General features: G+C 37.1%; 1 protein-coding gene across 13 annotated transcripts; it reads right to left on the reverse strand.

Annotated features, from left to right (window-relative positions):
* Nucleotides 1–1499: 1499 nt before the first annotated feature.
* synj1 (synaptojanin 1) lies at nucleotides 1500–22618 on the reverse strand. 13 transcript variants are annotated; one of them, XM_026273618.1, is made up of 34 exons: nucleotides 22500–22591; nucleotides 21835–22110; nucleotides 21288–21435; nucleotides 21090–21176; nucleotides 20342–20609; nucleotides 19918–20143; nucleotides 19459–19542; nucleotides 17327–17388; nucleotides 15855–15951; nucleotides 15535–15710; nucleotides 15156–15237; nucleotides 14905–15057; nucleotides 14076–14241; nucleotides 13251–13274; nucleotides 12743–12934; nucleotides 12535–12619; nucleotides 12214–12354; nucleotides 11916–12108; nucleotides 11382–11540; nucleotides 11138–11294; nucleotides 10909–11026; nucleotides 10479–10691; nucleotides 9933–10011; nucleotides 9631–9793; nucleotides 9347–9532; nucleotides 8606–8644; nucleotides 8292–8423; nucleotides 8077–8115; nucleotides 7729–7776; nucleotides 7337–7375; nucleotides 6948–6994; nucleotides 6679–6865; nucleotides 5884–6188; nucleotides 1500–4570 (listed from the first exon to the last, which is right to left on the reverse strand). In XM_026273618.1, the coding sequence occupies exons 3-34, from the start codon at nucleotides 21409–21411 to the stop codon at nucleotides 3782–3784; spliced, it is 4860 nt and encodes a 1619-aa protein (XP_026129403.1). In that variant the 5' UTR covers nucleotides 21412–21435; nucleotides 21835–22110; nucleotides 22500–22591; the 3' UTR covers nucleotides 1500–3781. The 13 variants fall into 13 exon arrangements, with proteins under 13 accessions (XP_026129403.1, XP_026129404.1, XP_026129402.1 ...); XM_026273629.1 differs by lacking the exon at nucleotides 21835–22110 and adding an exon at nucleotides 5619–5642 and having other exon boundaries at nucleotides 4474–4570; nucleotides 22500–22618; XM_026273619.1 differs by lacking the exon at nucleotides 21835–22110 and having other exon boundaries at nucleotides 14076–14232; nucleotides 22500–22618.
* Nucleotides 22619–23120: the final 502 nt, after the last annotated feature.

Consider the following 23120-nt stretch of genomic DNA (forward strand, 5'->3'; position numbering starts at 1 on the left):
ATATATATATATATATATATATATATATATATATATATATATATATATATATATATATATATATATATAAGACTTAAAATATGAATATGAATATGAATTAAAATATGAATATGAATTATATATATATATATATATATATATATATATATATATATATATATATATATAAGACTTAATTAGAAATTATAAATGTTGTAACTGACAGCTAACTGAAATAAGGTGAATTACTAAAATTACTGACAAAAAAGTATATATATATATATATATATATATATATATATATATATATATATATATATATATATATATATATATATATATATATATATATATATATATATATATATATATATATATATATATATTCACACACATACACACACACTGCGGCATGAAGTATGAGCTCATCCGCGCATCCGAGACAGTAGCAAACAATGGAGCGCGGCCTGCTGGACAAACTAAGTAGTTATAACATTCAGAAGCATTTAATCTTCATTATATGTTCTGTAAAAAAAAAAGAAAGAAAAAAATATCAGCGGGATAATTGCCGATACATCTGCGACAGGCTCATATCGGACAATAATATCAGCAAAACGATAATCGGTCAGGCTCTAGAAACTACAGGATTAGTTTCCATTGTTATGCTGATGATACATACTAAACTATATATTCTCAACAAAACCAGAATAAACTTCCAAATTATCTAAGCTAACAGTGTGTGTTAAAATGTAAAAGATTTGATGACCAATAAAAAAAAAAAAACGAAACACAGATTCTCTTGAATTACAATTTGCAACTAGACAGATGTACTATTACATTCTCTATTCAAAAATTTGGGTGTTATATTAGACAGAAACTCATCATACTTCCCATGTTACAAAAACAGCCTTCTTCCATCTTTGAAACACTGCCAAGCTACGAAACATGCTACCTGTTTCTGACGCAGAAAGCTAGTTCATGTATTCATGACCTCTAGACTGGACTATTGTAATGCACTGCTAGAGGGTTGTCCAGCATCTTCAATAAACAAGCTACAGGTAGTCCAAAATGCCCCAATTTTACAGTCTCTGCACTGGCTACACATTAAGTGCTGTATTAGTTACAAAATAGTATTATACCTGCAAGGCCCTTAATGGTTTAGCTCCTGCGTACCTAACTAGTCTTCTACCACGCTACAATCCATCACGATTCCCTAAGGTCACAAAAAACTGGACTTTTAACTGATTTTTTACCGTACATATTTATCACATGTACAAAATCTTGACATAGTCACCACTGACAAGCTACTACTAAATATATTGAAGAAACTTAATTTCCTGTAAAGCTGCAACGATTTATATCGAGAAAAGTGCTATACACATAAAAGTTGAGTCAGAAACTAACTGTAAAATAATGTGTATACAATTTTGTTGTAGTTTTCTGAATAGCTGTTGTGTGTCTTCAAAAAAATTTGTCATGTGTAATATGATCTGCTGCAGCCAATAATTAATAGCAGTATGTTTCATGTTGAAATACATTTATTATTGCATACATACAACATCAATTGCTCCATACATAAATGTGCACTTTTGGTGTGCACTTAAATTACAGATCGAGAACTTGTTACTGATTGCAGTTTTGTGGTTTGTGTATACATACATATAAGGTTAATATCACAGACCGGTTTACTACTGGGCTAAAAGCTAGAAAGGAATGTTAACTTCACAAAAAGAGTTCATTCCTATAAAACCTTGCTTCTCTTTAATAACTGGCGCTAGCAGTTATTCCATTACATACAGAACATCTGATCAAATTATTTCTAATGCCTTTGAATGTTAAGTGGTTACATTGTGTTCATCAGTCATCAAAAGAAAAAAAACATTATCCACAACCTGATACTTGTCTGTATTCTGGAGATATTCACAGTTAGTGCTTTGGAATGCGTTTTGGAATGGTTTCCTCATGCATTAATTCACACAATCTTGCTGGCTGGCTTTTTCTGACCCATTCCTCAACCAAACCCCAAAAAGAGACTAACTTTTCAGTGCTTTTAAGCTCCAAAAATCTGTAACGCTTAAAGCCAAAATATGTTGCTCAACACGTCCCAGGCGAACTTTTTAAACAGCTAGTGCAGATGTTAAAATTTGTACCGAAAATGTAAACATGGAACAAAAGCACAAGTAAAACACTGCTTTCCTGAAATACAAACACTTTAACCAAGAATGAATCATTTCAGTGTTCCCTTGAGGGACATTAAAAACCTGCAGAACATGAGTAAATCGACAGCTCACATAAAACAAATGCCTGAAGGCTGATCATTCACCCATAATGGATCAGTAAAATCTGGAATGCTATACAATCAACAAAAACAACTGAGGCTGAACCGTGATATGCTTCCCCAGAACCAACTAAACACCTTTGGGGCCTTTGTACTCCAGCCTTTTATCAACAAAGCATCGTTACAAAAAGGTAGCTTTTCAATGCATTTTGCGTTACCTCTCAAGATTATACCATATTTGATAAATATTTATCTCAAAATCAGTTTGAAAACATAATGCTATAATGACTCTGGGGTCAGCAGACTCTAAGATATCCAAATCCCTCAATATGCTGATGCAAACACGCAAGCCCACTCGCACAAACAGCTAAAATACACAGAAACAGACGGGCGCACTCCAAAATACAGCACAGTATTCCTCCACATAACAATAAATAGATTTACTCACAACCTGTTCATCGAAATTAAAAAGCACAATTTCATTGAGCGAAGAAGTACACATTGCACAAAAGAAAGAATGACCGAAATCCTGAAGGAGGAACCCACCATATCAAACACACAGCGCATTTGTTTAATACAGCAGTTCTGTCGTGAGCTTTGGATCAGATGAAATGAAAGCACATGTATATACATACAGTGTTGATGAATGAGAAGAGCCGCTGTGACCCTCATGCTCCACTCAAAAGCCTAAAGGACAGAGCGCTTCAGTGCACTTTAGATATGGCATGTATATGCTGTAAATATAAATCACAATTCAGAACGACTTTACATTTTTCCCCACTAGGAAGACATTTATATAATCACTATGAATATGTATAGAAGATATATTTTGACAAGCTAAGCGTGCTACAGGATGCACGGGGGATGGGAGGGGGTCTTTTGCGTGAACACCCAGAAAAATAAAGCCTCTTGATTTGAGTGTGCAGTAAAGCACAGCAACAGTTACTGCTGCAGGCTCTGAATCTAAACGTAGGCAACAGACACATTCATAATGAGTTCAACAACAAACAAGTATCTCTGGTCAAGCCCATTTTACAGATATAATGGCGTAAAACACGTCAGACACAGCCAGGCATTTTAAATCTGTGCGTTCGATAATAACAAGTTTTCTTATTTGCAGTGGGTTACAGGATAGGGGGATAGTGGACCAAAACAAGAACAGATTTTGAACAATGTTTCAACCGGTTTTGTCCATATAATGGAAGTCAATGGTTCCAAAAAAAAAAAAATTTTTTTTCTAAATATCTTCTTTGCTCTGACATGAGGATAAGCAGAGGATGGAATTAAAATATGCAGATTAATATGCAAATGTCAGTTGTTGTTTTTTTGCCCATTATTTAAAAAACTCAAAATGTCCTGACATACTGTGTTGATTTCCTCTTAGTTGGGCTAAAAGAAACGGTCAGATTTATTTCGGACAAACCCGTCAAGACTTCCAACAACACGCTATTATACAAACCATACACTTATTATAGATACACAATAATATTTTCTCTCTATTTTACGTACACTTTCTCCACTGCATCAACTCTCTGTGAATTCGTTTCTGAAAGGGATGTGGGCATTTTTTTTAACGCTGGTATTAGTCCTGGTAGGGACCGGAGGAGGGATTGTGGGAAACGAGGACGTGGGAAGCGACGCCCAGTTGCTGTTTATGCCAAAGCCTGAGCTGGGGAGGCTGCTCTGGGGTTGAGGGAAGGGAACGGATGAGACTGTGGGTGTAAGCAGCGGGCCGGTCCCAGCTGCGGATGGAACCTTCATTGAAAGGAAATCTGAATCGTCATCGAATGTGACCCACTTTTGGGTTTGTTTGGCTGGGGCTGCTGCTGGAGCAGGAACTAAGGATTGTTGTCTGGAGAATGATGGTGGAAGAGTTGAACTGTGAACCACAGCTGACATGGCCCTGTTTAGGCCCGACCTGGCCTCTTGGGCCTGCTGCTGGGTGTAAAAATCAGGCGTGAGCGATCGGCGTGGGGAGGACAACAAGTTGCCAGTGAAAGGATTGGTGCTGTTGGGTCTGGGTTGGGCTTCTATGAGGAACGGGTTGGGGGATGAACGGAGGGTCTCCTGGGACTTGCTGCGGGAGGGAGCAGGGGGAGGCAGGAGACATGGAGTGCTGCTGGTCTCCGGAGCTGAGAACAGGGAGAGGGAGCTGGGTAACGTGGAGGAAGAAGAAGGGGAGGGGGTGGATGAGGAAGAGGAGCGAGGGAGAGAAGCGGAGAATGAATTTTGGAAGAGGGACTGGGAGTTAAACATGTCGAAGGGGTCTAGATTCCATTGTGCTTCTCTTTGGACTCCATTCATGTCCTTGGCCTGAAGAAAAAAAACACACACAAGGGCTATATTATGAAATCAAACTTACAGTTTAGGGAGAAGCTACAACACAATGAAGTTGCAGAATCAACATGAAATCAAATCTGATTTTATTAAATATATTGCGGAAAAATTATTAAAAGTCTTTGTAACTTTCCTTAAACCTTCCTAAGCTTTTTAAGAAAAGGTCACACCTTTGCAATTTTGGAATATTTTATTATTATTATTATTATTATTATTATTTTACTCTACTAAACTAACTTTACTGAAGTAGATTAATAAAGATTAATAATAGCCTCTTTTGGCTGTTAGGGTTCATTTATGAAGTAATACAGTAAAATGTTTTTTAAATATATAACATTAAAGCAGTACAATTATGATTAAACCATCCAGTAAATTGGCACCAAACTACATATTGCACCTTTAATATTCTTTTCACTCACAAATATGTGTCATTACAGACATAAAACAACATTTCATGTTGACTTTTAATCATAAATCATGTGTTTGTTACAAGATTAAATAAAATGACTTGTTGGTTAATTCATAAATGGTGCAATGGCAGACCGTGAAACAAATCATAATCAGAAAGATTTGAATTTTGTTTATTAAACTGTCTAATGAAACAATAAAAAACAACATTATACAACATCAAAAACATAATTAGTGTGCAAGTCTACTAGAGGTAAAGTGAAGCAAAATTACTTGAAAACACTTATATCACAGTCAAAAACAAATAATACCCACAATGAATACTGGACGACACTTTCCTTGAACCCCCTGTCAGAACAACATCTCAAACTCAGAACCAGGTATTTTTTGTCTCGAAATTGCAATATACTTTAATGTTCAAGTGTTTCAAGGGGTTCAAGTTAAGTTTACACTTCTCTGATAATTAAAATAAAAGAAGGTTAAATCAACGATGGAATGGGGAAAAAACAACTATAACATGGAGGATCCTATATGTATGAGCACCCCATACATTGTGACCACAGGCTATGGGTGCCATGAAGACAACGTAAAGACTAGAAATGACTTAATCCAGTACCTGTTAACCTGAGGGTTGCTCCTGCTAGTAAAAGAGAGAGACACATGCATCAAGAAGAGAGAGACATGACTAGAAGAACCACCTGGACAAAGTCGATATTACTACAAAAGTAGAAAAAAAGGAAAAAAAAGAGGAAGAGTCCCCTAAAGCTGGGTAATGACCCCAGGATGGGCTCTTGTGGGTACCTGTCTTTTTTTATCACAATTAAATGCTGGACTTGTGATCTTGACATCCATGCATGTGTGGGCAGAGAAAGAGGACTAACCTGAAATGCAGGAGCAGGAGCAGGAGCAGACTCAGGTGGCAGTGCGTGAGAGGACCGGCTCCGGGGTGGAGGCTTGGGAGATGCCAGTCCGGGCTGAGAGGCGGCAGCGGCTCCAGCAGATGCTTGAGGAGCAGGCTGAGGGTACAGCGGGGCAGGTAAGGTGGGCTGCATTGGTGGAGGCAGCTGGGCTTGTATGGGTGGGGGCAGTTGAGGTTGGACTGGAGGCTGCATTGGCGACATGGACTGGGGCTGCATGGGTGATGTCATCTGAGGCCTCATGGGACCTGGCAGTGTGGGGGGTGGACCTGGTGGACAGACACACAGCATTATTACATGAAAGAAAGTTGTTAAAATGGTAAGCTATGTTTTAATCAATAAATAATAAATACTCATTAAATAATAATACAATAACATTATCAATAATTTATGTAACAATTATTGTTACTTTCATTTTAATAATTTTAGGTTGTGAATGTACCTTTAAATATCCTGATTCAGTCAGAATGTATGTATTACAGATGTAAAAAAGGAACAAAAACTACTAAAAATGACAAAAACACTACAAAATGACTAAATCTTTCAAATGAAAATAAAAACTGAAAGAAAAAAGGTTTAAAATACTAATAAAAAATATAATAGTATCACAATTATAATAAAAATCTGAATCCTATTTACTTACACATTCATTATAGAACAAAAAAGGATAAAAAAACACAATAATAACAATGATAAAAGTAAATGTAAAACAAAAATATTGAAGAAAATTGAACAAGTCAATAGAAGGATTAAACAAACCCAGAGGGAGTTCAGACGGTTTGCTTTGGGGCTCAGGAACGGGTCTTGGAGCTCCAGGGTGATTATCAGGTGAGGGCCGTGGGGCTCCAGGATGCACCTCTGCTATGGGTCTGGGGGCCCCAGGATGAGCAGGAGGAGGAGGTCTAGCCTGAGGAGGGACGCTGATGACTCCTGCTCGAGGTGGGATCTAAAGCCAAAAATAACATTTGAACATTTTTATTTTTTACCTTTTTAAAAAAAATTTTTTTTAAATCATTTAGTAAACCCACCGGCCGTGGGGCGCCTCCAGGGGCTGATCCGGTGGCTTGACCTCGACCTGAAAAAAAGCCGATGCAATAATCAAACTTTTAGAAATAGTATATGAAATAAGTTAGAAAAATATCAGAAAACCTATTATCACAATTTTAACAAACCTGATGACGGAACAATACTTTACATACTAAATTTAAAGAGATGCTTTAAGAGTAACCCTGGAAAACGTAAGATCAATGCTCCTGTAAAGAATGTAGCTCTATTCTGTGTTGAAACTAGCCTGAGGTTTCAATATTCTGGCATGAGGAAGGCCCAAATATGTGTGTCAATGAAATCTTCTGTCGGTTACAGATGGTTGGTGTTATTTTAGAGTGCTGATGAGCAAAGGCAGGGTGTGGGAACTCACCAGCTGCATCTGCACGTGCTAACGCTGGGCTTTTTTGTCCTTTTGTCAGCATGAGGGAAGAATTATTAAAAAAGAAATTCGCAAATTATTTTCTGTTTCGTGGCATCTACTTTAGCTAGGGAGAAAATATATCTGACCCAGCAGACTCCTTACCTGATGGAGAGGTATCAGGTTTCTATCATTCTCTATTTACAAAAGCTAATTCATCTAATTCAACCCATCACTTCACACTGAAACACTAAACCAAAAGAGACTTCATGCACTGCATCATGGCAAACACCCCTGTGCCATTAGTCCATTTCTCTTAGCAAGTGCAGGAGGTCTCAAGTGATCAGATGATCATCATACACAATAACAACAAACACTGCAAAAACGTCTAAAACCTAAATTACCTTCATAATCAGTCACATCAAACTCTAGATCGAGAGGCTCAGCAAAGCCTTAAAAAAAATTCACAATGTTTCCAAAAATTACATTATAAACAAAAATCAGAAATGAAGAACAAAATCCACATGGCCAAAATAATTACTTAATATTTCATTTTTAATATTATATAACAAAAAGGCAAATTTACAATGAGGCATGAAGAAACACAACCAAATGGGCAAACCAAAGTCAGTCAGACATTTTTGCTATGCCAACCTCATATAAGGTGCAATAAACACTAAACATTAAATGCAATAAACATTAAGCTAATATTCCACAGCTAATAAACAGTGCTGGTTCATGGACAGAGTTACCTGCTGAACCTTTCCTAACAGGTGCGGGACTTCTGCCTCCTTTAGAAACCACAGGACATTGTGAAATGAATGAATGAAATCAAGTCAAATAAAAAACAAGTGAAAACATAGTATCTAATGTAGTGCGCTTATTCATACGGGTGTTTCAAACTCAAGTCAAACTCGTGACTTCTGGGTTTTGACTTCTGGTCACGCTTGTGTGAACACAGCTGTACCTGAGGGTGGGGGTGGGCGCTGCGGAGGTGCGGGCCGGGCCGGTGGGGCGTTGGGCCGTGGAGGAGGGGGACGTTTTGGCTCTAGTCCCTGTGGAAAGAGAGCTCCAGCTGGCTGACCATCAACAGGAGAACCTGAGAAAAGAGAGAGGGAATAAAAAACATGTTATTATCACAAGTGTCAAATCAACTGCTTGAGGGATTTAGCTCAGCTCACAGCACTGCAAACCACACAGAAGCCTCGAGACACACACTCTCTAAGAGCTCAGGAACCACTGAAGCACATCAGCAACACCTCTGCAAACAGCACTCTTTACCTGCCAGTTCCCTTCTAATGGCTGCTGGGCTTAATCCTCCTTTTTGCAGTGTAAAAACAAAGGAACATTAATGGACTGGAATATTTGTATGTTCCAGAGTTTGAGAAATTAACCTTTTTGATTGAAATCTACTACAGAGTTACAGAAGAGAACTTAATATTAAAATCAAGTTTTTTTTTTTTTTCCTCTTCTACTTCCCTGATGCTTTATGTATATAGCTATATAGTTTGGAGCCTGTAAGATTTATTTTATTTTGGTAAAAGAAAAACTGTATGCACACAAAAGCTCCATTTATTTGATTAAAATCAATTTTGTTTATAAAATAATAACATGATTTTATAATTATATAATTTATTCTGGTACCGCAAAACTAAATTTAACTAAACATTCTAATATTCTGATTTGGTGCTCAGGAAACATTTCTTATTGTCAATGTTGAAGACAGTTGTGCTGCTGCTTAAATTTTTAAACCATTATACATTTTTTTTTTATTCAGTAGAAAGTAAAAAAAAAAGTAATTATTTGAGATAGAGATCTTTTCTAAAATTATAAATGTCTATACTGTCAATTTAGATCAATTAAATGCATCATTGCCGAATAGAAGTATACATTTCTTTCAAAAAGTTTAATCTTACTGACCCAAACTTTTGAATAGTAGTTAAAAATAAAAGACAAAGACAAAAAGTGATATAAATCAATAAGAGTATGTCCATGTTGAATGCAGTCAAATACTAGCACTACCCTGAGGTGGTCCAGCTGTGCGTGGAGGGGCTCTGCTGGGCCGGATGGGGGGTGCAGGTTCTCCGTAGGTAGGAGAGGGGCAGGGGCTGGTGTGTGGGGATGGGGCAGGGGACGCGCCTAGATCCATGCCTGCTCCAGGCTGCAGGTGCTGGGGTAAAATATCCTCAATCTCCTCATCCACATCACCTGTCAATACAGCGATAAAAATCGAACTCCATACGGTTCCAGAGTTCATATATTCCTGATGAATTCTGGTATCATGTAACTCAAAAAAGGTGTCACACCTTCCATGTCATACTCTTCTCCCATGTCAGAGTTTTCTGCCAGCAGGGTGGAGCTGGTGGATGTTGGGATGCTGCCGCAGATTCTCTCCACACTCATTTCCTCCTCTAGACTCTTTATCCATCCTGGACTCCTCAGACGGATGTCTATGGTCTTACCATTCACCTGCATGCAAACACATGGGATGGGGATGGTAAAAGGGTCGATATTAGGGCTTAGGGTTGCATGTAATATATGTGTGCATGTGATTTTTTTTTAAAATTGTCAATATCTAATATGTAATCTTAACAGTAGAGTCTCTTACGGTAGAGCCGCTCAAAGATAGAGCTGCTAGAGCAGAATACCCCTCCAAAAATGTCACCCACATTTTCTCTTCAACAAACCTGTTATAAAAAATATGTATTCATAAATAATGTATATATACGGATATGCATACACATGTATATACAGTATACATATATATATATATATATTACAAAAAAAGTTATGTTCACCAAGGTGTAATTTATTTAAGAAAAATTACAGTAATATTGTGAAGTATTATAACAATTAAAATTACTATTTGCTATTTAAATATATTTTAAAATGTAATTTATTCCTGTGATGACTAAGCTGAATTTTCAACAACATTACTCCAAAAAAATAATTCCGCTAAGCTGATTTGTGCTTAAGAAACATTTCTTCTTATTATTATTAACATTCAATTCTTTAATGAATTAAACTTTGAAAAGCATTTGTTTGAAAGAGAAATATTTTGTTACTGTCACTTTCAGAAGAAATTTAAACAATTTAAAGAGCAATTAAATATAGTTGAAATTCAATACAATTCTATATACAAAATAACCTGTACCTGATAAGAATAACCTCGCCAAACTGAGCAAACTTGTCCAACAGGTCATCTATCAGTGCATCATCAAAGTAGTCATCAGGACCAGACGTGCAGAGCGAGACGAGGATGGTGCCATCTGGTGGACCCTGCAGGGCGATCACTTCCTTATACACCTGGTGTCTGGCCTCTGGATCCACCTCAAGTACGTCCACATCTATGATAGCCACCACAGGCCTGCAAGAAATAAATGTTAAGGGTACAAGAACAGCGACTCCTAAACTTAAAGTACCAGTGGCCCCCAAAAACAACTGCAAAATTGTAACAATTATATGCAGTAAAGTAAATAAATTGTGTAAAAAAAATGACTTGACTGCCTTCTGCAGTACCACTGAATTAAACACATTGCTGATGCAAACTTGAAAGTTGTTGTTGTGGTATTAATCTCTCTCACCTGTGATCAGAGGTTTTGAGCTCTGCTCTGCTATAATATTTGAGCTCTCCAGGGCTCCATGGGCACTGATCTTCCTCATTCACTGGGGCTCCTACGACATTCAACTCCAACTCTTCCGCTGTAATACACACAAGCAGATGTACTCAAAATTCTTCAAGGAAAGGGTAATCTGTTGCTGCATTTCAAGTTTGGTTGATGGTTGAAGATGTGTTATTAATAGTATTCTCACCAGTTTTATCAAAGTTCCACTTCCTTCTCTTCCACAGCACACGGTCAGTCCAGGCTGGTGTGCGGCACTTCTCACTGGTGTCGTAGTCCTCCGAAAACAGGTCGTATTTGTAAGTGGGGGCAAAATCCAGCTTCCCTTCAATAAAGCCTTTAAAAACCTGAAATATGAATAAAATAGAGAAATAAAAATAGCGAAAAAAAAGACATGTTCCACTGATATAGCTGTTTTTTTCCCCCTGATATACCTGTCCAGCATTCTTCTGCTCTACCAGTTGATCTCCAGCAATCAGTGCATCCCAATTTTGCTGTCTGATCAGCTCCTTTGTCTCGTCATTAGGAATATTTATTCGGTAGTTGAAGTCTCCACACCAGAATACATAATCATGGGAGAACAGGAGACGGCCCTAAAAATAAATAAATAAATAGATCGATTTATTATTATTATTTAAAATTATTTAAAAACATTAATTATTTTTCTTTTCTTTTTTTACATGTTTTTATTATGTCATATAAAATAATAAACATAAATATTTATTAATACCTATTATAATGTAGTTAATAACAAAAATGATAATAACTTAATCATGTATTATTTGTTTTCATGATTTATAATATCTAAAAAAATAAAATAAATAATTTTACATGTTTAACATTCAATGTATAATATTAACTTATATTATTAACAGTAATAAATAATAAAAATTATTATTATAAAAAGGAGAAGGTGTTCGAATACAGAACAGAACAAACAGATTTTTTTTACATCATAAATGATTTACCATGGGGAAGGACAGTTTGCGCGCAATTTCAGTGTAGTCATCGTTCCTCTCTTTGACCTGTGATTGGCCAGCGGCAAAGTGTGAGCACACAAAGCAGATGCTGGTGGTGTGGAAGAGCATGCGTATAGCCACACCCCCTTTATTACCAGTGGCTCCGCCCATTCCAGTCTTTACTGTGTCCACAGCAACGTCCCTATGTGAGGAAAACGACACACAATTTGAGATCTCATAAGAAAAAATTCTAATACTTGAAAATATCTGAAATCACACTGATTTGTTAATAATCAAATGAGAATACCTGATGAATGGCGCATGCTGAGGGCGTATGAAGACGAACAGACAGACACCCACCAGCTGCTCTGAGGCCAGCAGCACATATTTGTGATCTCGTGAGATGTTCTTCTGCAGTTCTGCAGCCCACAGCTTCTGATTAGTGGTGCTACCAGAGAAGAAAGAGACGTTCAATAGTACTCATGGGAGCATGGCAAATATATTTAACCTCAAATACCGACTGAATGAAAAGTGTATTCCGTAGCACATCACAACCACTGGATGTTGCTTCTGCCTACTATTAAACTACAACCAGTGAGCTTTGAAATGTCCAACATCAAGTTCTTACCTTGCGCTGACGATATTTCCAGCATTAAGCTCCACCATTTCCTCAAAGCCAATAGCAAAGATGTCCACTGGGTTGGCTTTTCCATCTGCATGACAAAACCCACAAAAGCCACTTAAGTGTTTGCATGATTTTTTATTTGATATTCTGACAATAGCAACCTAATTTCTTTGTAAAGTATCGTTTGCATTGACTTGGCATCAACACATACCCTGAAATTCCGGGTGGCCGGCCTTCTTAGGGGCGTCCAGGAGCCAGTCATTGAGCGTGTGGTTACGAAATGCAATACTGCGGAACTGCTTGCCCCCGTTCACATTCCACGTACCCACACACACTCTGATCTTTTTGGGACGTGTATACTTGAAGTGGCTCTGACACATGCCCAGAAGCACTCTGGGAGAGGCTGAAAAAGAAAGGGAGAGATATTCTTATCATAAACCTAAATAAAATAATCAATGAGAATATGAAATATGAATATGAAAGTGCACAAAAAGAAAATGCAGAGCATAAGACATTGACTAAACTACTGAGACACACCAAACAGATGAAATTCTTTCCGTGAAAGTCGGACAAAAAGATACAGTGTATTTAAAACAACACCGATGATAAAAAGAAAAAACACACACTGTACAATGTCAGAGGTGCCAAAATAAACTGAGTTTATTAAACAGAGAACCATAAACAGTTATGGATTTATGGTTGGTCTGTGTATACTGTACCTGACTGTAAAATGGGCTCAGTGACTAAAATTGTAAGCATTAAGGAGAAAAAGAAAGAACAAAGGGAGGGGAAGAGAGAGAGGTTAAAAGTCAGCCGTTAGACAGATAACAGAATTAGTCCTCTGGTTCACCACTAATCTCACACCCAAAGCAGCCGGGAGCCACAGATTAGCACGCTAGCATGAGGAAATGCATTCAGATCCAGATCTACAGGATGAAATCAGTCCACTGCAGCAGACTGATCCCATAAACCATTACCACAAACACAAAATACCAAAGGTGGAGATGTATGTATAACTTATTAAAGTCTATAAAATCTGTAAATTCAGTAAGCATTTGCCAGGTATTTTAAATCTTTTCTTTAATCTGCAATTCATTTACAATATATTCATATATATTCATATTATTAATAGATTTATATTAGAATTAATTATATTAATAATATATTTCTGTTTTTAGAATATATCTAAATCTGAATATAATTTGTCAGAAGTTTTTCTAACACATCAAAAAACCACTATGAATCTGGGTGTGTGATATACTTCAACTTCATCATTAAAAGAATTTTCAATATAAACAATTATGGCTGTTAACTATTAAAACAAATCATCATAAAATACAAAAGAACCTAATGCACAATATATTATAGAAAATCGCAGAACAAATTTTTAGTAACCATCCATAATCGTAAAAACAATAGTATTTATGTTCACAACAGGGGACCTCATTTTAAATATTTGTTGTACTTTTGTTATTTGTGCAAGCATTTTTCCCCCACAGCCCTGGTTTATTACGGACTCTGGATTGTGGTGTTGGAAATCGTACCATACAGGCTGCTGGTTGTAAGAAGGGCTCGTGCCTTATCTGCCAGGTCACTGTTCAGGGTGCTGCCCAGTCTCAGGATATCAATGGCTTCCTGTTTAGAGCTGTCAAAGAAGTTATTCTGAATGGTTCTTGTGACCGAGCGAGCTCCGTCTTTTAGCTTTCCACCCTACAGAAAGAAAAAACAAAACAAAAAATTTATATAAAATAGTCAAAAGAAAAAAAAGAAGAAAGAAAAAAGAAACAAAACTTTCAAAACGAATTAAAATGCTCTATACAAAACAAAATCATTCTCAAAACAAAATCATTCTCAAAACAAAACACAAACCAAACCAAACCAAAACAAACAAAAAACAAAACAAAACAAAAACAAACAAAACCAAACCAAAACAAAACAAAAGATTCATGAACACATATTCAAAGGGACATCAAATGAACACTTCTTTGCTGCTAGCTAGATGAAGCCTGGGATTTGAGGCCTAGTTGGAAAAGGTTTAAAGGCTTTTATAACAGTCGATAGAAAGAGGACTAATTAGAGTTGACAGCACGGCCAGTTACAGTAATCTTTCTCAACTAACACAAAAGATCCAACACAAAACATAGCAGACAGAAATAAATACAGCATCACAACTCAAATTGACAGAACTACTGTCAACTTACCACAAAGGAAGAAGAACAGCCATAGGAAAGCAGAGAAAAACAGGAGATTAAGACCATTAAGATGATCGTAAACTTACAGGGTGAAAAGGGCTCAGAAACACCCATTGCACATCCATGCTCTCTGCTGCCTTTTGTGCTGTACTGCTTGTGTGTTTTACAAGACGACATGTACCTTAGCCTTGCCATCCAGAGCACCAGTGCCTGCGTAGATCTTGCTGATCGAGTCTCCATTCGTGGACCACATGGTGCGGAAAACCTCCTGAAACCGCGCCACCAGCTGAGGTTTCTCAGTCAGACCCATGTCTTCCAATTGTTTTGGAAGCATCTGAACACCAAAGACATATTACATAAGGGATGAAAGACAAACAAATAGTAAAAAGAAAAAAAAACTTGAAACTGAAAACAGAACTGTCACAAACACACCTCAAGTGCAATGAAGGCCTGGACGCTGTTTGTTCGGTCCAAGCAGTCGAGACAGTTGGAACGAATTGTGCCACTTTGACATCTGCAGAAAACAAAATTGTGTTGGACAATTTTATGATCTAGTTTTGGTAATTTTGTGATTATCAATGTTTAATTAATTTTTTAAAAGAAATATATTTAAAAAAAAGAAAAAAGACAAACAAACATGCATGCATCCATCTCCCAAAAATATTTATTCCTGCTTTAAAAATAAAAATAGTGTTGTTGTTTTTTTTGTATACACACAATGAACTAAACAAACAACCTAATGACGAAAATGTTTTGCTGTTCTATGATATTCCTCCACAACCAGTTGTGCTGGGATGCTATACTAACTCACCTCTGAATGCCCGCCTCTCCTGAGTAGTAGAAGAAACCGCATTCCTCCAGAAACTTGCTGATCTGAGGTTTCAGGACACTGATGAGCTTGTCAGTCTTCCCACCTTTAACCATCTGATGATAGTCAAAGTTCAACATTCTCACAGCGTTTGCATGCTCTGAAGCTTTCAGGTGACTCTGTGGGCGAAGACAAAGACAGTCTTTACACAGTAAAGAAGCGGAACAACTGCTCTAAGGTGTTGTCATACTTGAGCACTGAAAGATATCTTAAACAATGCATTGTAACCTGACCAACCGTAATATTTCCTGAACAACAATCACCTGGAATGCTTTGCTGAGCATGTGTTCACCCTCCTTCATACCCAGCAGGTTGATGATCACCTGCTTGCCATACAGCTTCCTCAGGGCACTAAAGTGTCTGGACAGGAAACATCACACAGGGTTCATAAACACTCAAACCTTATTGAAAAAGAAAAAAATGAAAAATGTATATCGAATCCTGCGATCCATCACTTCAAGAAAAATCAAAGGTGATTTAAAACAAAGGAAGCCAAGGGAACAAGTGATCAATAGATCTTTAAGGATGGAGGGGGGGGGGGGGGGGTGAAAGTCTAACGACTGCGTCTACTTCCTGTTACCACGACCTGACTCAGCACTCCAGGGAATAGAGAAGTGACTCATGATGAGGAAAGAATGTCCATCATGCTCAGTGTGAGGAGCCAAGGCTGGATAAGAATAAACCCTCCCACATATTTATGATTTGGCCTTCTTAATGCAGATTTTATTGTTGACCAACCTTATCTTGCAGAAAAAAAACAATTCATAAAGATATATAATTGATGGCGTTGAGGGAGTATGTCTTAAGTGGTTTTTAACCTACACAAATGTAACAAATGCTTAAAACCAGGCTCACAAAGACTGACCTCTTCCAGAATTTTCATTTGACTGATTGTAAGATTTTAAATAATAGAAATAACAGGTTTAGCTTTTTTTTTAATACCTAAATATTAGGTAAATAAATTCTTAAATTAAAATTACTTAATTAAAATTTTAGTGTCACATTCTTTTTTGTGCTCTATTAAATGTTTTATATCAGAGGAATCATAAATTTTTTTTTTTCATTTAAGTAATTGTTTAGCACTTCAACCTACCCTACTTTTTTAGCTAGTTGCCAGTAAAACAATTCTAATTTTCTGTTGTTTTGTACATTAACATTTTTCATCTAATATTTACATTATTTAATTAAATTTTTATTTTGATTAATAATAAAATCCATTTAAGTCACCAACAATTTTATTCAATGCATTTAAAATATATATTTTGCTAAAATATATGTTATCTCATAAAAAAAATAAATAAAAATAAATAATAATAATAGTTGCTTATGTTTTTATGTCTTTTGCTGTTATTAAGGTGGTATATGGTTAAGGAAAGGGACAGGTTTTAAAGGTATTGCATGTGATCATTTATCATTTATTTTAATTACATGTAACATGTGGTATTACCAAATAAGTACAACGTAATAACATGTATTGTACGATTAATGATTATGATGCTGCACTTCATCCAGCTGTTCTGTGTGTAACAGCCGCCTACAAATCCATCTGATCAGGCTCTGGTAGACCTTAATTACCCACCAACTAGCCAAAAATGCATCCTTTTTAGACATGCCTGAGCTTGCAGGGCGCTAATGTCTGCTGGATCGCTTTCATCATGCACTAACACTTGGGCCTGAGCCAGAACAGCTGGATACTAGCGCAAGCATCATCAGAGACCGGCAGAATCTTAATTACCTCTCAAAAGCCGGTGCGTTTGCTTCAAAACCACGGGACAGCTTAACACGATGAGAGCCGACCTTTGTGGAAACAGGAAAAAAAATAAAAAAGGAAGAATCGTGAGTAGAGTTAATTCATTTTTGGCGCAAGAGGAAATTACGGTGGCAGAAGGAAAGGAAGATGAGAAAGACAGCAAGAGAAAGACCACACAGGCCTGGCCCGCCTGCTGAGTTGAGCTGCTTTTAAAGAAACAAAAAAAACCATTTGCACAGAATAAGACAGTGGAACCATCTGTAATGATTTCACAAGCTCACTGAAGCCTGGAGGATCTATCAGAGATACCGATCATACCAGGAACTAAATGAATGCTGGTTAGACAGTCGTGCTCTAGAGACAGATGTTTTAACTGCTAATGTTGGCTAGCTGCAGATTTTAATAGCTGCAGGAAGCTCCTTTCTAATAATGGCTTTCTATGTGTATGACATATGACTAACTGCTCTCACACCCTTCAGAATAACGTATTGTGTTCACACCCACAACCATAATAGGTATGCTCTACAGAGGACTTTCCCATCTTAAGGCTATGACTTACTTCTCATTTCCTGTAAACTTGGTCACAGTGAAACAGTTACACCTTTGAACACAATTGGTCAGCGTTCTAGCCACAGGATTGTTGTTGTTGTTGATCTTGAACTAGGGTGACTCTAAAATCGCCTTTATACAGTCAACATGGCTTTTGTTAAACTCTATGCCATTTGTTAAATTTATTTTAACCCAGTTTAATTCAACATCTTACACGAAGGGTCTTCAACAAGGGGCCTGTGATGGCACTGTGGATAGTCTGCGTATGTGAAGAACTATTCAAAAAAAGTTAACTTAAAGCAAAAACAAACAATTAAACATGTTAAATGTGCCCCTCCTACATTAAACACTGTATTATTTATATATTATTATTTACACTATATACAAAATTACACACTTTCTTTTGTATTTTAACTTTAACTTATTTAATATAAATTAGTTGCCAGGGCACAATTTCACATTTTTGGTTTAATTTCTAAAAGTTTTTGCATCTGATATGAACAATTTATTTTATTTCAGCTTTATTCCAATTAATGAAATATGATTGATATTTGTATCTTTTAGGTAACAAATACAACAACACTGAAAAACGAATGAAACAAAGTAATTCATTATAACATATTTTAATGCAATGTACTTACATTTGTAATATATTTAAATATGTTCATTTGTTATTTTTTATCATAAGATGGACACTGTTCTGCCTAAACATGCAACAAGGGGCCTTCAATTCAAAAGGCTGAAGATCTCCAGTTTAGAGATGGCTGATATTTATGCTTTATTTAGACTCTGTCAGAGTCTCACTCAATTCTGTTTATTGCCTCTGCAGGTGCCTGCCATTAATATTTCATACATTCGGAATGGCAGGAGAGACTGGCTCATATTACCCTGAGCTTTAGGGAGCAAAGAAAAAGTATCCTGTGGCTTTCTACTTCCTTTATTTTGACACCTAGCTTTGCACCGAAGACAATGGAATACCTTATAACCAATACCACTATGGCCTGAAGTGACACACAAGGTTCTGTGGAAAGCTTTGAAACAGCTCAAAAAGGGTCACCTCACCAGCTTCCCACTAAAAGCAACAATGATAACGTCTATGCAATGTCAGAGGAAAGACAAAGGCATTTCCAGACCTGCTTGCTGACATCTTAACTTGATTTCACAAGAAGCCAATAGATTTATCAGAACCTGGATCCTTTCCAAAATGAGTCACGGTCGGTTTAGATGCAGTTTTCACAGACTGACATTGCACAAACTCTTTGCAGTGAAGAACAGATCATCCACCAGACAAAACTAAACCTTTGATATACCAACTGTCGGTTCCCCTGCTGTCCTTTTGGCTCTCGACTGTGATTCAGCTGCAACAAAATCCCCTGAAACGAGTGTTTCTGATAATATGAATAAAGGGGGTCAGCACTGGCCGTGTGTGACGAAGTGGAAACACAAAAGAATAAGTTCATTATCACGAGAAAGCAGGAACATGGAACTCCAGCAAGCTCTATGCAAATATTTTACTCACTGTTATTTGAATACATGCATACATCATATTGATTAAAGCTCTATTGTACCTGAATTCCTGGCTGCTCCCAGAACAGAGGTATTGACCCTCGGATCTGAATGAAGGAGGACACTTTGTCATCAAGGAAAATAACCTGTATGAAAAACAAATAAAAACTGGCATGTCACATATGACATTTAACCCTATAGTATTTCTCACTTAGAGGACTAACTGGAATGAATATACAATATTTTATTGCAATAATATTTATTCTTTAAAATTATCTATTTTGAAGGGATTTCACCTCTAAATAATGTACCATTTGTTTCTGTAAAAAAAATAATAGAAATATAAAAAATATATATATTTTCATACAGCAAGTGCTATAAAAGTCAATTTAAAGTACAATGTTTCATACCTTTCAAGGTAAAAAATAAATAAATAATTAGTTTAAAATGACTAAAGACCACCTGAGGGTTAAAGAAGTGAGTTCAAAAGGTGACTCGCAAGTGACTCATTGTCGGCATACCTGCTCAGTCTCTACAAAGTTTGCCACCTGGCCGTCGTCATTTGTGCCTCGGACATTGAAACGCGTGCCTGCTCTCTCTGAGCTGAGCCGAGAGATCACGCAAGCTTTGGCCTGCTTGTGCCCAGCGTAGATGGTGCGGATCTCTACTCCGCCACACATCAACCTCAGCAGCCAGTCATCACAGTTCACCCCATAATGCTTGAGATGGAGATGGAGGGACTGATTCCTGTGAAGCAGTTACGTAATTACACAACCATTACATCCATTTATCATCCACAGATTAAATTCAACATTCTGAGTCAGTGACATTTTGTTGTAAACATTGTGCGCGCATAAAACAAACCCTATATAGCCACTTTGAATTAAAATTGTATTTATATTTAAAATTGAAAAACCGTTTAACACTGAATCAAAAAATACTCACCAGAAAAATCGATTATCAGATGTGTCTTCTCTGATTCTGCGGTGTGCGTTCAAGCTGAGGTCCAGACTCACTCCGGTGGAGGACCAGGCGAAATAGAAGTTCCCAGAGTTTAAGATTTTTCTGACATCAGCGATGCGGTCCTCATCCGAGGGGTCGTTTTTCAGAGAGACAAAGTCAGTGCCTGTTACGCGAAAAACTTCTGAATCCTGGACCTTTCCCACTGAACTGCAGCCCGTTACGACCACCAGGCTGTGCAGCATAGAATCCCCTTTTGGAAGAAGAATGAAGTGGATTCCAATATTAGAGTTTGTAGATTATGCACATTTTGTAAACAAATATTTAAAATGTGCAATTAGTTCATTGAAAAAACCATTTGTATCCGTCCCTTATTTAAAATTGAGGTGGATAAGTCTCAATGTTTATGGTGTTTCCTAAGAACTTACAATATGACAGTGAAAATATTATATACACTTACAAACTCAAAAAATGTCTATCCTTGTAGTTACACTGTAATTATTGACTATATTTGTACAACAACTGCTTGATAACATGTCGCGCATTTACCATTCATAATTTTTGTTTTGCTGTGAATTTCAGTGTTTTGGTAATACTGTACTTATCCTCAAAAAGATATTTTTTAAGATTTACCATTTTAATCTGGCGACAAGGTGGATTTGTATTTGTTGTGATGACAAACACAACTGGCAACCCCCCCCCCCAAAAAAAAAGAGAGGCTGAGAAACTGTACCAAGGTTAAGACGAAGAACTCCCAGGATCCCATAAGCATCAAGCATCTTGGTGTACGCAGACTTGATTGTCTCTTTCTCTGCCGCCGCTGTGGAAGACATCAAAACATTTACTTAAAAAAAAAAAAAAACTCAAAAGGGGGGATATTTTTCGTATTTAAAATTAGTAAAAGAAAGATAGGACATATGGACAGCCTTACACAGAACAGCAACGGCTCCAGACTCGAACATCAGGCATTCCTCTCGATTTCTGGTCTCCACAATCACACTGTACGGAGGTGGATCCAGCTTATGATAAATACGATAACCTTTACTGAATGCCATGACTTGACACAACCTGTTTCAGCCCTGAATATGAAAAAAATAAAAACAATTTACTCTGTCAGCCAGGTAAAGGAAAACATACCATATGAAGGAAATGCCACAGGGGTTAGCACCATATCCAAACCCTAAAATCAGTGGTAGAGCATTGCGTTAGCAGTGCAAAAGGTTGTGGGTTCGATACCCAGGGAACACATGTTAGGTAAAAAATGTTAGCCTGAATGCACTGTAAGTCGCTTTGGATAAAAGCGTCTGCTAAATGCATAAATGTAAATGTAAACCGCCTGCAGGTTCAGATAAACAACTGCATCAAATGTGGCATCATGCAGAAAACAAAAAAAAAAACAAAAAAAAAAACAATTCAAAGTATATTATTAATGCATCCAATCATAAACCATTGACATAAGAGGAAGGAAATAGACTTACACAATTCGGGTTTTTGTAAATTCAGAATTTCGTTTCTAAAAATACACTTGCAATAGAACCATGCATGTTCAGCGTATTATACGAAAAGTAACAGAACAAGATGCTTACAAACAACATGCTAGATATGCTATATTTCAGCAACACGACAGCAAAGGTTAAGAGAACGAAGCCAAATCCCAAGCAACGAGTTAAAATGTCTGACTCAAATGAAATAAACCGTGCAGAAATAGAGGATGACAGGTGCTCATCACGATGCCACACCACCAACAATCAGATCTGCAACCCAAATATATGAGAATGATTACAATTCGTGCACCCACAGGCTGTCTAACCTTGGGCCACTGTCTCAGCGGGAGGCTGAAGGTTAGTGCACATGAGATTAACAATCATCCATTTGATAACTAGAATGAAGATGACCAGGCCCCGCCGGCCATTTATCTGTCAAAATCAACAGTGACAGCGCTAAAAGCCTTTATCACGACCAGCACTAACGGCTAATGTTAGCCGGCTAGCTCTCCATCTCCTTCCTGAACCATAAAAACAGACATTTAAATGATAACAGCGCCGCAATATGTGCGTTTATACGTTAAACGTACAAATGTAATGCCTCAGAATTCTTTATATTTATTTATGACGATGCTTGGTAAAGAGATGGTCTTGTGTACCTGTCAGAGTTGTGTGTGTCTCCCCCGGACTGGAGATCGTATAAGGCTAGAAACAAAATGATTAACGTTAGCGGGGCATGTATCCAAGCACAGAAATACAACTGAAACCTAGAAAAGACAACATTACTACAGTCTGTGGTTACGCCCCGGACCGCTTCCGGGACCTCAAGGTGTGCACTGATTGGCCAGATTTGTGTCATGTGACGCAGGAACTCGAAGTACTGACGGAGATCGTGTCCTATCATGGCTCTGGTCCTATCCAGACTGTATGATCCTATCAAGTTTTGTGTGTTCATTAAATACGACAAAATGATACACAACTCTGGCAAGATTTTTTTTCTGTTTTGTTTGGGTTTGTCGAGTAGCAATATGAACATTTATGCTTCTATGCAATTTATTTTTTTGTTTTGTTGTTTTTTATTTTTTGATATTCTCTCCAGAAACGTAAGATATTAAAAACGCATTTTTTTCCCTCAATTTCAAGTAGGATCTATATAACTCTTTCTGTTCTTCCTAATAAACGCTAAATAATGAAACGCATGCTGACTTGATAGTGTTTTTAATTTAAATGTTTTCCGTTTTTATTTTATACATTTTAATCGATGGGCTGTTGCATGTTTG

Source organism: Carassius auratus, chromosome 10, assembly GCF_003368295.1.
Source record: "Carassius auratus strain Wakin chromosome 10, ASM336829v1, whole genome shotgun sequence".
Lineage (NCBI taxonomy): Eukaryota > Metazoa > Chordata > Actinopteri > Cypriniformes > Cyprinidae > Carassius > Carassius auratus.

Bases quoted from the DNA above. Each gene is read 5' to 3' on its own strand.
- synj1 (XM_026273617.1), bottom strand. From the start codon at position 21,411: ATGGCATTCAGTAAAGGTTATCGTATTTATCATAAGCTGGATCCACCT. The intron at 21,177-21,287 runs GTAAGGCTGTCC...TGTCTTCCACAG, and splicing joins TGGAGCCGTTGCTGTTCTGT to CGGCGGCAGAGAAAGAGACA. The intron at 9,533-9,630 runs GTGTGACACCTT...CTGTATTGACAG, and splicing joins AGAAGAGTATGACATGGAAG to GTGATGTGGATGAGGAGATT.